This window comes from Salminus brasiliensis, chromosome 24, assembly GCF_030463535.1.
Source record: "Salminus brasiliensis chromosome 24, fSalBra1.hap2, whole genome shotgun sequence".
Classification (NCBI taxonomy): Eukaryota; Metazoa; Chordata; class Actinopteri; order Characiformes; family Bryconidae; genus Salminus; species Salminus brasiliensis.
The window spans coordinates 17,797,628-17,810,341 of record NC_132901.1 but is presented as its reverse complement, the minus strand read 5'-3'; the positions used below and the strand labels follow the sequence as shown (position 1 = coordinate 17,810,341).

Genomic DNA, 12,714 nt, shown 5'->3' with positions numbered 1-12,714 from the left:
CAAAATAGTGGAAGTGATTGAGTGAGCTGTTCACTTGTGTTTCACTTGTGTTTCATACATATACTGAAGTCACTCAACCTATTGCAGTTACGTTCAGCATGTTTTAACTACTTTATTCTCGGAAGCTTCAGAATGCACACTGCCTCCACTACCAGCAAACGCTAAGCAAGTGGAATGTCAGTAATGCACGAAGTGCACCAGAACTGCAACAGCAACAGAAACGCACAATATAAAGGCATCTAATCAATGTACATTAAGCACAGCAGGGATATTTTTTACTTTGGAGGCTTGAGTCTTCTTTTTGGAAGTGGCCAAAAAGTTCTCTCTGCTGTGGGCTGCAGACTTCATTTACTCGTTGACCTGAAAAGCCTTTTTAAGAAAGTATTAACATCATGGTTTTATTTAGGATACGGTTCATTTCTCCTGTCTCCTTTGCTTCTCAGAATTGGGTGAGGGGGGGCTGTGCATGAAAATGGGAGTAGCTGAGTGGAGTAACTGTCTCTACTTTCAAGAGAAAGCTTTCTACTAGAGTTTGGAACATTGCTGTGAGGGTTTGATTGCATTCAGCAACACAAGCATTAGTGAGATCAGGATGGTGGACGATCACCACCTCATCTCATCTCCAACTCATCCCAGTAGTATTGGATGGAGCGCCATCCATCAATTTAGAGAATTCCACAGTTCGACTGCTCCACAGCTTAATGCTGGGGGGCTTAATACCCCTCTAGCCCACGCCTGGCATTAGGCCATGCCAATACCAATAGGTTAATGTTTATCTGCTTCAGAGAGTCGTATTCTGTTGGAAATACTTTTCTACAGGGACTTGACAAGCTCTCTGTGTGTGTGCATTTTGTACATCTGTGTAGCAGCAATGGGTGCACCATAAAGTAGCTGAATGCATTCATTAGAAGAGGTGTCCACAAACATTTAGACATTTAGTGTATCTTCCAGTGCCGATGCCAATACATAAACATTTATATAATGTAGAAATAGTGTGTGTGTGTGTGTGACTGTGAGTGACTTGTGGTCCTAGCTGAAGCACAGTCAGTGCTACTCTGTCGACTGAAAATGAGCTGATTGCAATCAGGTTTCAGTAATGAGCTCTGTGAAGGGCTAATTATCAAAATGACTGAATTCACCCTGAGAACCTGTCGAAACACCCATCCAGCTGCCCGGTGTGTCGTCACGACCACCCACACTTTAATGTTTTGCTGGCCCTCATGTCATTTTCAGGGTGACCCTGAGGCCTGTCAGAGCCGTGACCCGTGTGCATTTGAGTACATCTCAGGTAGCAGTGGATCTACGAACTGTTAATCACTACTGGTTAATCATTCGGATGATTTCTTATGCGTTGCGTATGTTGTATATTTCGAGTCATGCAAAGGCTCTTTGGACAATTTTGGTTTGCACTAAAGGGATCCTTACTGCAGACTGTAATTACTGTCCCTTTAAAAAGCAGAAAACCAGGACTTTTCCATTTCTTTTAATTATAAAAATACACGACCCTCAAAGCAGATAAGTATAATCATGTATTAATCTCTCTAGGGTTAGTTTTTTCAAAAGTAATAATCATGATAATTCTGCATTATTTAGTCCCTGAAATAGCTACTAGAAGAGCCAGATTTGAGAACCTTTACAGCATCAGTATCACATTTGTCTTCCACTGCTGCTTTGTGGATGTTTTTCTCTACGACTGACTCTAAAAGGTTTGCCTCTTTGCAGTTTAGATGTCCATAGCTCGGCTTCCCTCTGAATGTACATTGTGGGATTCGAAAAGCTTGGGCTGGTAGTGATGATGGCTGTGTTTTGGTTGACGCTTTTTTTGAGTCAGCTCTGTCTTGATGGATGTTTAGGCTCCTGAGCTGCCTCATTGGCGACGAGTGCCTCAGCTCTTGTAATTAGTTTTGCTTCAGGAAAATCAGGTCACTAATTAGCAAGTGGCCAGATTTGTTGTATGTGTCCATTTTTGTCCCTCTTAAAGTCCATGATTACCTACCTCACAATGTTTGCAGAGGCCTTGAGGGGCAGCTGGAAAATCAAGAACCGTCCTGGGCTGAAAGAGCAGGGCAAAATGAGGCAGCGTTTCTAATGATTAATAGGCCAATAGTTCTTTATGTATTTTACCACCAGCATTATTGTTTGTTTCATCTATTAGCTTGTATGAAACCATGAACACAGTTAATGATTTCTCCAGCAGTTCAGCTGGCATTACTGATACTGGTTTCTACATTAAGACTAAATCTGACTGTTTGATGAAGAGAACCTGGGAGTGTAGGTAGGTTTCATCTAAAAGCACTGTGCTGCAAAAATGGCTATGAATAAATGTATGACATTAGAAATTTTTTAACTAAGGCTCAGCAATTACTTGAAATCAAACCAACAACCAAAATTCATAAACTTTTAATCAGCATAATCTTGCTTGATAATTTATGTATTTATTTTTTAAATAAGAAGAATTTTCGATGTTCTGTCACCTTAAAAACACGCCTATGTATGATCGTGCCTCTGCCTGTCCAGTCTGTGGGGGATTCTCAATACTAAGTACCCTAAGTTCGGACTGGTGGTACTCAGACGAGTCAGACTCGCGAGTACAAACTCCCGAGGATGGGAGGACACTGCTCGGTAATTTTGTAATTGGGACAGCCGCATTGTGCGTAATGCGCTCCGGGAGTCCATACAAGTCGCATCCTGATGCATTCTCGATAACACGGGCGGAACGAGAACACATCTGGGCATTCGGACTGTACTCAGCTAGATGTGCAACTGATGATGTGTCACAAGTACAGAGAAAAACACAGATTGAGAACCGACCTGAGCACTGAGCCAACTGAGAACTTGAGCAGTGTTTTTATGGTCTTTTTTTAATTAATTGTAATCAAGGCAAAATGATACAATCGTGATATTGATTTGAGATCATATTGCCCAGCACTAACTTGAATGCCAGAGAAGTGAGAGATATATTAGAAGTTATTTCAAATGTAGAAATGTAAAAATATGGAAATTGCTTTATAAGAAATTGAATTTCATGATTATATTTATTTACGTAGTGCCTACACGAGTGCTAGGCAATATGTCTGTCATGAAAGAATACATTAAAGGTGGGTTTAATGTATTAATGAATAAATAAACAAAGTCTTCTCAGTCTATTTTCATCACCATGCTGACCATAGGTATGCAATCATCCTCCACACAGCAGTTGCTGAGCATAGCTTTAAAACCTGCCTCCACCCACTAGCTGCTGAATGGATAAGCTGGGGAAAGTAGTGGTTTGCTGGTTTCTGTTGGGCCGTGGTATTTTTAGTCATTTTTCTACACCATTGAATGATGTATGTGCACTTCCCACCCTCTCTGAGAGACTGCAGCTCAATAGTTTGGGCCGCTGCATCAGGAGGGCCCAATTGATTTAGCTCCTTTTTAGAACCTGCCAGGAACAACCTTCTAAGAAGTCTGGCTATAGGCTAATGTAGCACTTAGTGCTAATCTTGAATCCCTTCCTCTGTCTTTCATCAACCAATATAGGGGAAATGCACAGTCTGATCCTACATAAACAAGCAAAGCTAATTTTGAATGATCACTTTCACAAAGATCATTATTATGCCTCTGGCAGCAACGCGACCCCAAAGCACAAATGATACATCTCTGTACTTCACAGTTGGCAAGGATATATTGACATTAAACATTACAGCAATGCTGCACAGTGGAACGATGCACCGCAACGCCTGACTCAGCTAAACCTTCCTGCAAGTTCTTGGCAGTCAGTCCCTGCATAGTGGGCATCAGTTACTTTCGTATTCAGGTCTTTAGACAGGTGCTTAAGGGAGCAAGGTTTGAAGTGTCAGATACTTACATAAAGCCTGGAAATGGGATTCAGTTGAAAGGGCCTAATTGCTGTTGGTGACATGCCTCAGGCCTGATATGCTAATCAAGGTCTGAGACCTTGTCCAATGACCTTGTTTAGCACCAGCTAAACAGTGACACATGAGATTGATCACAGTTACATGATTACTTGCTTGCTTAATCAGACGTATTCTGATTCCTTTACGGATGTTAAGAACTTTATGATTATATGGGACACAAGCGTCTGGTGCAAAACCAAGGCTGAGAAACGTCATCAACACACCCACTGTGAATTCTCTGGAAAATTACCTGGTCTATTCACACACAGGGCTCACTCTGACATTACCCAGACGTTGTTCTAGAGGACTGTCGTACAGCTCCTCCGGGTAATGTCCAGAAAAGTTTTGGGTTACTGTGCATGTCTGAAAGGAGCATATGGTAGGAATAGAAGGTAGTATCAAACATCCATCAAATTTGCAAAGGATAGAGCTGTTTAACTTTAACTTAAACTCATAGTTCCAGTGAAGCCGGAGAGAGAGAGAGAGACAGAGAGTGAGAGAGAGAGTCTGGATGAGAGAGAATTAGCGATGATTGAAAGTAATCTTGATAAATTTGATTAAAGTTGTTCTTGTAAATGTTTGACTGTAGCAGTGCCGTGCTGAGGCGCTCTTTTAGCCTGTTTTGCACATTCCTGTGCTCGTTCAGTGCTGTTCTTTGTTTTGCTGTGCTGTCCCATGCTTCACTATGCTATGCAGTGTCTCTACAATGTGTTTTAGTGTCAAGACAGGACCCTTATTAGCAATTCCTGTTCCAAAAGCACATTAGCGGGTCTCCCTTTGAAAACTTCATTAAGGTCAGGGGCAAAGCACTTATCTTCTGCTGAGCCTGGGTTAGTATCCATTAACATGAACACACTGTCCACTGATAATAATTAAAAGGTATGGAATTGTAGGTAGGCCTGTGACACTGATTACGTTATCGACGTATCATACAGTATCATACGGACATGACCTTGATCAATTTTGCTGACTTTGGTATTTTCCAGCTGGGATATTGGCTGCATCCCAAATTTTTAAATACACACTAATACTATAAGGTATAGTTTAGCAGGTTATTACACAAAATATTAACTTACTAACCTGTTTTTTACTAACAGAAAGTGATTAAGCATATGTTACTGCAAGTTCTTCAGCTGCTGTTGCTGCTGCACTTGCATCATTATCATTGTGGGATATCCCTAACCACCATCGTAACCACACTCAAAAGTCGACCGGTTCTGAGTATATATTTTGGATATTTGAGTATTTGACTTGACTTTGACACTTTTGTCTATACTACATACTTTACACTAAAGAAATAGCTAGCATTATTGGGACACACCTATTAACTCCCAGGTGTGATGTTCTGTTCTCTCCTCTCTCCTCTGTTGGAGGCAAGGATGAGTCTGTAAGCAGACAGCAGAGTGCAGTGCACACACTGACCAGTGCATCACTAATGACACCTCCATACACACAGAGCGAATTGCAACAGGCACGGATTAGCATAATATATAATAGTATGTAACAGTTTTACTGCTGCTGTAGTCTTAGACGCCATTTATTTGAGCCATATGACGTCCTAATACACACTTTGAGTCCATCACTCAGCCCAGAACAGTGAGTATCAGAACATAGCAGAGCTAGAAAACACCACTAACCTGATACACACTGAGAGTCCGTCACTCAGCCCAGAACAGTGAGTATCAGAACATAGCAGAGCTAGAAAACACCACTAACCTGATACACACTGAGAGTCCGTCACTCAGCCCAGAACAGTGAGCATCAGAACATAACAGAGCTAGAAAACACCACTAACCTGATACACACTGAGAGTCCGTCACTCAGCCAGAACAGTGAGCATCAGAACATAGCAGAGCTAGAAAACACCACTAACCTGATACACACTGAGAGTCCGTCACTCAGCCCAGAACAGTGAGCATCAGAACATAACAGAGCTAGAAAACACCACTAACCTGATACACACTGAGAGTCCGTCACTCAGCCAGAACAGTGAGCATCAGAACATAGCAGAGCTAGAAAACACCACTAACCTGATACACACTGAGAGTCCGTCACTCAGCCCAGCCCAGTGAGCATCAGAACATCGCACATAGCAGAGCTAGCACCACTAACACTAAAAGTCCATTGCTCTTTGAAAGGATATATAATAATAGCATTATTATATTGTTATATTATCATTATGTGGCATAAAATGATCTTAAAACTAGACAAGAATATTGGTAATTGCAATTGTTTTTGGGACAAAATATAATCCAAAAAAGTAGGCATTGTGAGGGGCCTAATTATGGGGTAACACTTTTGTTATTCGTTGTTCTGTGTTTGTTTTTATTTGTATTTATGTCTGGTGTTGTAACGTGGTGTAAGCACTGCTGTTCGCCTGTTCTCGTCTCACGTCCCTGGCCTTGTGTTCTCTCTCTTTCTCCTTTTCTTTCTTTCTCTCACTTTATCGTTAATTTTGTAAAGGTTAGTCCAGTGGCAGCAGACGATGACAGCAAAATCTCGGTAGGTCCAGTCTACGTCTATGTCTGCATGTTGATGTGTCTGTTTGCATATTATGTTTGTTTTATGTGTAACATAAATGACATATTTAGCTGAGAGTTGTACATAACTCATATCATTTGGACCTCATGGTTAAAGGCTTCATTATCCGATTCAGAAAAACAATGTGCCACACTAGCTTAACTAAGTCAGTGTTGGCAAAAGCTTTTTCTGAGGGCACCAGTGCCTGTTGGTCATTCATAATTGTCAATAATGAATGCATTTTTAAATGTATTACCATAGTGTATGGTGTACCATAGTACCATAGTGTATATATATATATATATAAATATATATATATATATATATATATATATATATATATATATATATATGAAGCTCAGTCCTTAAACTATGCCTCCTTGTGTCCACAACATCACTTTTCATCACTGTGGCAGTGGTAAGGTAACACTGTTTGCTGAGTGGGTTAAGAAAGACAGTAACCCTGAGTTTGAGGATGGACAAATATCAGTGGATTTTGAGGAAGAAGGAGTACATTTCTGGTGCTGGCCAGCATATCAAAACCTCAGATTTGAAACTTTGTGTTGTTCCCATCCTTTTTATGATGCAAGGCATACTGGTCAGTCTTAAATCTGCAGTGAAACTAACATAATTATCTTTACTGGCATCTTTACATTTATATTTATACACAGATCAGCCATAACATTAGCATTAGCATAACATTGGCAGGTGAAATGAAAAAATTGATTATCTACTGTGGCATGTGTCAAGGGTGGACATATTAGGCAGCAAGTGAACAGCCAGTTCTTAAAGGTGTTAAAAGCAGGACAATTGGACAAGCATAAGAATCTTGGGTCAGAATATCTCCAAAACATCAGGCAGGTCTTGTGGTTTTTTTCTGGTATGCAGTCCTGGTAAGTCAGTACCTACCAAAAGTGCCCCAAGAATGAACAACCAGTGAACCAGTGATAAGGTCAGGGAGCACCTAGGGCTCATATGTGCGATTACAATTTACAGGACTTGCTTAAAGAACCTGCTGCTAACGTCTTGGTGCCAGATAGTTTATGCCTCAAGAGGGACCTACTCAATATTAGGCATAGGGTGTTAATGCTATGGCTGAAAATTTGCAGAATTCAGGAGGATTTATTTATTTTCTTTATTAAGGCCTTATACAGCTGTCAATAAATTAAGTAGATAGACCGACATTCAAGGCAATGTGCAAAATAATGAAGCACTTTATAAAGTACAAATTGTTGCTGTCACGCAAAAAAAGCACAGCACAGCAGCCTGATAGTGTAAAAAGATTTTATTGCAAGTCCTTTTGGAGCATTGGATGGAGCTCCATTCGTCATGAAATTTTGATACAATGGAAAGAACAACTGCCACATTTACATTATGGGACAGCGTTATCCTGAGTGGGTGAAACTCTTAGCGGCTACTTTCCAATTTGGAAAAGCGAAAGGAGCAGCTATTTCCATTATTCTGTTACGTGAAAAATACATTTTTGTCTGTGTACCTTTTGAATAATACAGCAAACTTCCAAAAATGAAGACATCTATTATAAATAGCCTCTGTGTGTATAATGGCCTTTACTGTCAGACCCTCAGAACATCCTCATCTGAGCCATAGCCGAACATAATGGAGATGCTCTAACAATTTTAACTGCTGGTTGCACACAAACACGTCCCCACACACAAACACACACACACTCACACACCTGAATGAGCCGGTGCAGCTGACTCCTCCAGATTGCGCTGACGTGTTGCCATGGTGGCGAGCTGAAAGGTGCCCTTAACTCAACCTGGAAGGCTGAGCTGTTTTGCACAGAGCAGCTGGCCCTGAGCCCTGCCCCCCAACCTCAACCCCTAACCCCTGCTCCCTATTCCGAACAGGGTTCAGAGTGTCTTTAGCATTCAGTGCTCAGATGGCTCACGTTTTTTTTTTTTTTTTCACCTATTCTACTCTGTTTATCTTGTCAAAGTCCTGTCATAGAGGGTTATGATTGACTGACTCACCTCTTCTCCCGTCACAGGCCAAGCCCCGACTGCAGAGAGGGGGCAGCTCGGCCTCCCTGCACAACAGCCTGATGAGAAACAGCATCTTCCAGCTAATGATCCACACTCTAGATCCGCTTAGCGAAGGTAATACACACACTCGTACACATGCATACACACGAAAATACGCTTTGTTGTTCACTGGGTACGAGATTATCGGGTATGAGAGTGCTGCATGATGCAACTTGAAACGGAGACGGGACAAATTTCATAATAATCCCATAATAAACAAATTTAAAAACCTTTTAAAAGATTACTGCTAGGGTGACATACAGTTTGTAGTGTATGGATGAGTCTATGTGCATTTATTGATATTTAATTTGCTATCTAATGTTGCATTTTGATTATTTTTGTTTTTGTTTCATTTGAATTTATTCTGATTTACTTTTCAAGGCAATCATGTGCATTTTTTTAATATATCATGTGTGCCATTCATTGGGAAATAGCCTGAAGAGTCATTGAGTTGTTTGCTGTAGAAAGGTAAATTATTCTTTATAACAATGAGCTTATAGAAATTTCCATTTTTTGATACTGCGTGTCCCTAGCCCTTATGCTATGAGTGTTGTGGACTGTCCTTGGATGAGCTTATACTTTTACCATATTTTTCTGTGTTTTTTTTCCCTATAGCGATAAGCTGTGTTCCAGTCGTACAAGTCATGATATTCACTGACCGGCCACTTCTTTGACATCACCTCCTTGTTTCTACACTCATTGTCTATTATATCAGCTCGACTCATCATATAGGAGCCTTGGTAGTTCTATAATTACAGGCTGTAGTCCATCTGCATTTTATTAGGCTCCTTTCACCCTGTTCTTCAATGCTCAGGACCACACAAGACCAGGTATTTTTGGGTGGAGTGCAGTGCCACTGACCTGGTGGTGGATTGTTGGTGTGTGTTATGCTGGTACCAGTGCCAGTCCACTCACTGTCCACTATAGTAGACACCCTCACCTAGTTGGTCCACCTTAGATGTCAAGTCAGAGACAGAAGCTCATCTGTTGCTGCACAGTTTGGGATGGACACCCTCTAGTTCATTCTCTTCATCAGTGGTCACAGGATGCTATTGGTTGGATATTTTGGGTTGGTGGACTGTTCTCAGTCCAGGAGTGATGCTGAGGTGTTTAAAAACTCCTGTCCTGAGCATTGAAGAACAGGGTGAAAGGAGGCAGTATGCAAAGCATGCAGAGAAACAGTTTACAGGAATACTGTCTGTAGTTATATAGTGCTTCTATAAAGGAGGCATGGGGATGATCGAATGGACAGTTAAGTTTTAACAAAGTGGCCGGTCAGGGTCATTGATCCATTTGGGTAGTTTATTTGTAAGAGCTGATACACAGTATGCTATAGGCTATTTGTAGACATCCTGTGTACAGCAGGTGTTAGTGAACACTGAAAACACTTACCTGACAATTTAGACTAAAATGTGATAAACGTTCGATTTAAATAGCAATTAAAGTTGCATTGGATCCACTAACACCCCCCACAATAGCTGCATTTTGTTGCTGTCATGCAAAAAAAATATTGTATCTCCAAAATGGCAACTTGACCAGAGAAGGAAAAAAACTTTTTGGAGCATATTAGTCCATTCATGATTTTTGTTATATGTAATTTGTTTCTAATTTGGAAAGCCAATTACCCAATCCTCGTTCACAAGAACTCCCTGTATCACATGTAGAGTGAGGACTAGCATGTCTCCTTCAACACATGTGAAGCCAACGTGCTCTGTGGAAAGTGGGCAGTCAACATGCTTGGAGGAAAGCAAGGCTCCCCAGCTAACATATGCCTGTGTTGACATACATCACACTGGGAGTGATGTGGGGAGGAAGTTTCATCAACCTACCCCCTTTCTCGGATTCCGGCTGCTGATGGCAAGCAGCATTACAATCCCTGGATAGTGGCAGCGCCTTATTCCACTGGGCTGCTTGGAGCCCCTTTATAAGATTTTTTAAAGTTGGTCCTTGCATTTTGAAAGTAAAGAACTACCAGATTAAAATGATGTCAAAGTGAAAATGGAGATACAAGGCTTTTGTGTGACAGTGACTGTTTGCAGTACGAAAATAATGCATGCCCAATTGTTGTTTTTTTTTTTAATACAGAAAGTAGTCCTTTTCTCCATGGTCTTTTGAGCACAGCAATCAAGCTATATTAAAGTTTCCCCTGGAGTGCTGAGGCACCACCACTAATAACAAATGTTGATGTGGAAGTGGGTAGTGAGGCCTGCTGCTACTAATAGCATCTCGCTTTATAGTCAGAGCTAACCTAAAAACACTCCTCGTGACTGTGTGACATAATTAGCATAAATACACGATATGGACAAAAGTATTGGGACACCTCATAAATTATTGAATTCAGGAGTTTCATTCAGTCCCCCTGCCACAGGTAAAGTTACAGAGCGAGTCACAGAGTGCATAGTGCATAAAAGTCCCCAAAGCTATGCTGACTCAATAACTGCAGAGTTCCAGCCCTGCTGTTAGAGCTGCAAAGTGGGGATCAACTCCATATTAATGCCTATGGATTTAGAAGAGTGTCATAAAATCTCCTGTAGGTGTCCCAATACTTTTGCCCATAAAGTTTATAACTTCCCAACCCTAAAATTGACCTCCTCACTTGCCGACTAAAACACTTAATGGTTGTTGTACAGGACTGTCTTATTGATCTTAAGAAAGCCTTTCCTAGACTTCATATAAACGTGCCTGTGGCCTCTACTGTGATGTGCTGACCTCAGAATCGGCGATGTCTTCTCGATCTCGCTGGATATGCTATTGCTCTTCTGAGCTGAACCATATTCTGCCTGTTTATATCGTCCTTTTCATCTCTTTATTCCTCTTTTCCTGTCTCTCTTTGTCTTCCTTTCTGTCTGTCTACTATTTCCTCAGAATTTGCTGACTCTGGTGAGTGAGTTATTCTCTAAATCTTGTCATCCTAGCTTCCCTCCCCTCCCCCCCGTCCGAGTCCTGTCTGTCTGACTGCAGATCCAGTGAGGCTTGTGCCCCTGTTCGTCCTCACTAATAACTGTCAGTAATAATTTTTTGGCTCATTTTCATTTGTATTTCAAGTTTTGTTAGTTTTCCCTTGCCCCCCACCCTCCCCCCAAACCCCCCTGCCCTTCAGTGTACTCTCTGACCACCACAAATGCCATTTGTCTCCTTGGGTTTGTTTTCGAGTATGTAGATGGTCTCCTCCACTGGCCTTTTCTCTCTTTCTGTGCTGGTTACCTGTCAGTTTTACCAGTAGACTGCTGGTCCCTTGCTGTAGCTCTCGAAGAGGACCGTTTGCTACAGCTGTTTGCCCTGACCTTACGCTTTAGCTGTTCAATACGGTTCTTGGATTAGATTAAATGAGATTTACTTTATAATTTATGAAATACACATAAGCCGCTCTACAGGAGACAGCATTAAATCACCAACCCTGGCTGTGACGACCGAGTGAGGATAAATCTTCAGTGTGACAACTCACGCTGACTGCTTTTCGTATAGATGTCCGATTACCAGCTACAGTTGTTACCTGACAGTTCGTGTCCTAGGCTGTCAGTTGTCCTCCAAAGGCACTCAAGCGCTGGACAATGCTGAACGGACCATATTTGGTGATCTATAGCTGTGCTGGCCTTCACCTTTTAAGACTGATGATGCTGTCATCTGACCAAGGAGAGACTTTTTACACTGGGTGTTTGAGATTTGGAAACAAACTAAGGACAAAAGACAAAGCAAAGCAAAGAACACCCACCATTTGAACCCAGAAGAGAAGTGTATTATATAAACTATGTTAAAGATGATTTGAGGGTGCTTCTTTCTGCCAAAAGCTTGACAGTGTATGACCATAGAGGTTTAGAACAATTGGTTCAATCAATGTTAATTACTTGCCATTGTGTGTACACCATGCAGAGTTGCCAACGTTTATCAAAAGACTGGAAGCAGATTGCGGCGGGGGATTTGGGGGGGTGGGTGATGAATCATCACATGAAGCAAACTATGGTCTGTTTCCATGACGAGCCTAGGAGGCAGCAAACTAATAAGCACATAACAAACTAAGTATAATTTCCTTTTAGCCACAATTACTTTAATTAGTGCTGAGCCCAACATGTCAGCTGTTCACTTCAGTTCAGCATCGTTATTTGGTATTAACAGCGTTTTTACTATGTCCGTTGAGTGCAACACTTTTTTGACCGTAAGATATTCCTGTCCAAAAGGTATTTTACCCAACACAAATGGAAAACTAAAGATAAGGAGCTATAGTTTCCCATTCGCTATATATGGGATGACTGGTT

The 12,714-nt window shown here is 41.3% G+C and overlaps 1 protein-coding gene across 1 annotated transcript in view; it reads left to right on the top strand.

The window, feature by feature from the left end:
- The window catches only part of LOC140546507 (sodium/potassium/calcium exchanger 2), a 57,285-nt gene that overhangs the window by 18,770 nt on the left and 25,801 nt on the right, over nt 1-12,714 (top strand). The window contains 3 exon segments of the mRNA XM_072669850.1: nt 6,360-6,398; nt 8,428-8,536; nt 11,327-11,341. Coding sequence (XP_072525951.1) covers nt 6,360-6,398; nt 8,428-8,536; nt 11,327-11,341 — 163 coding nt within the window.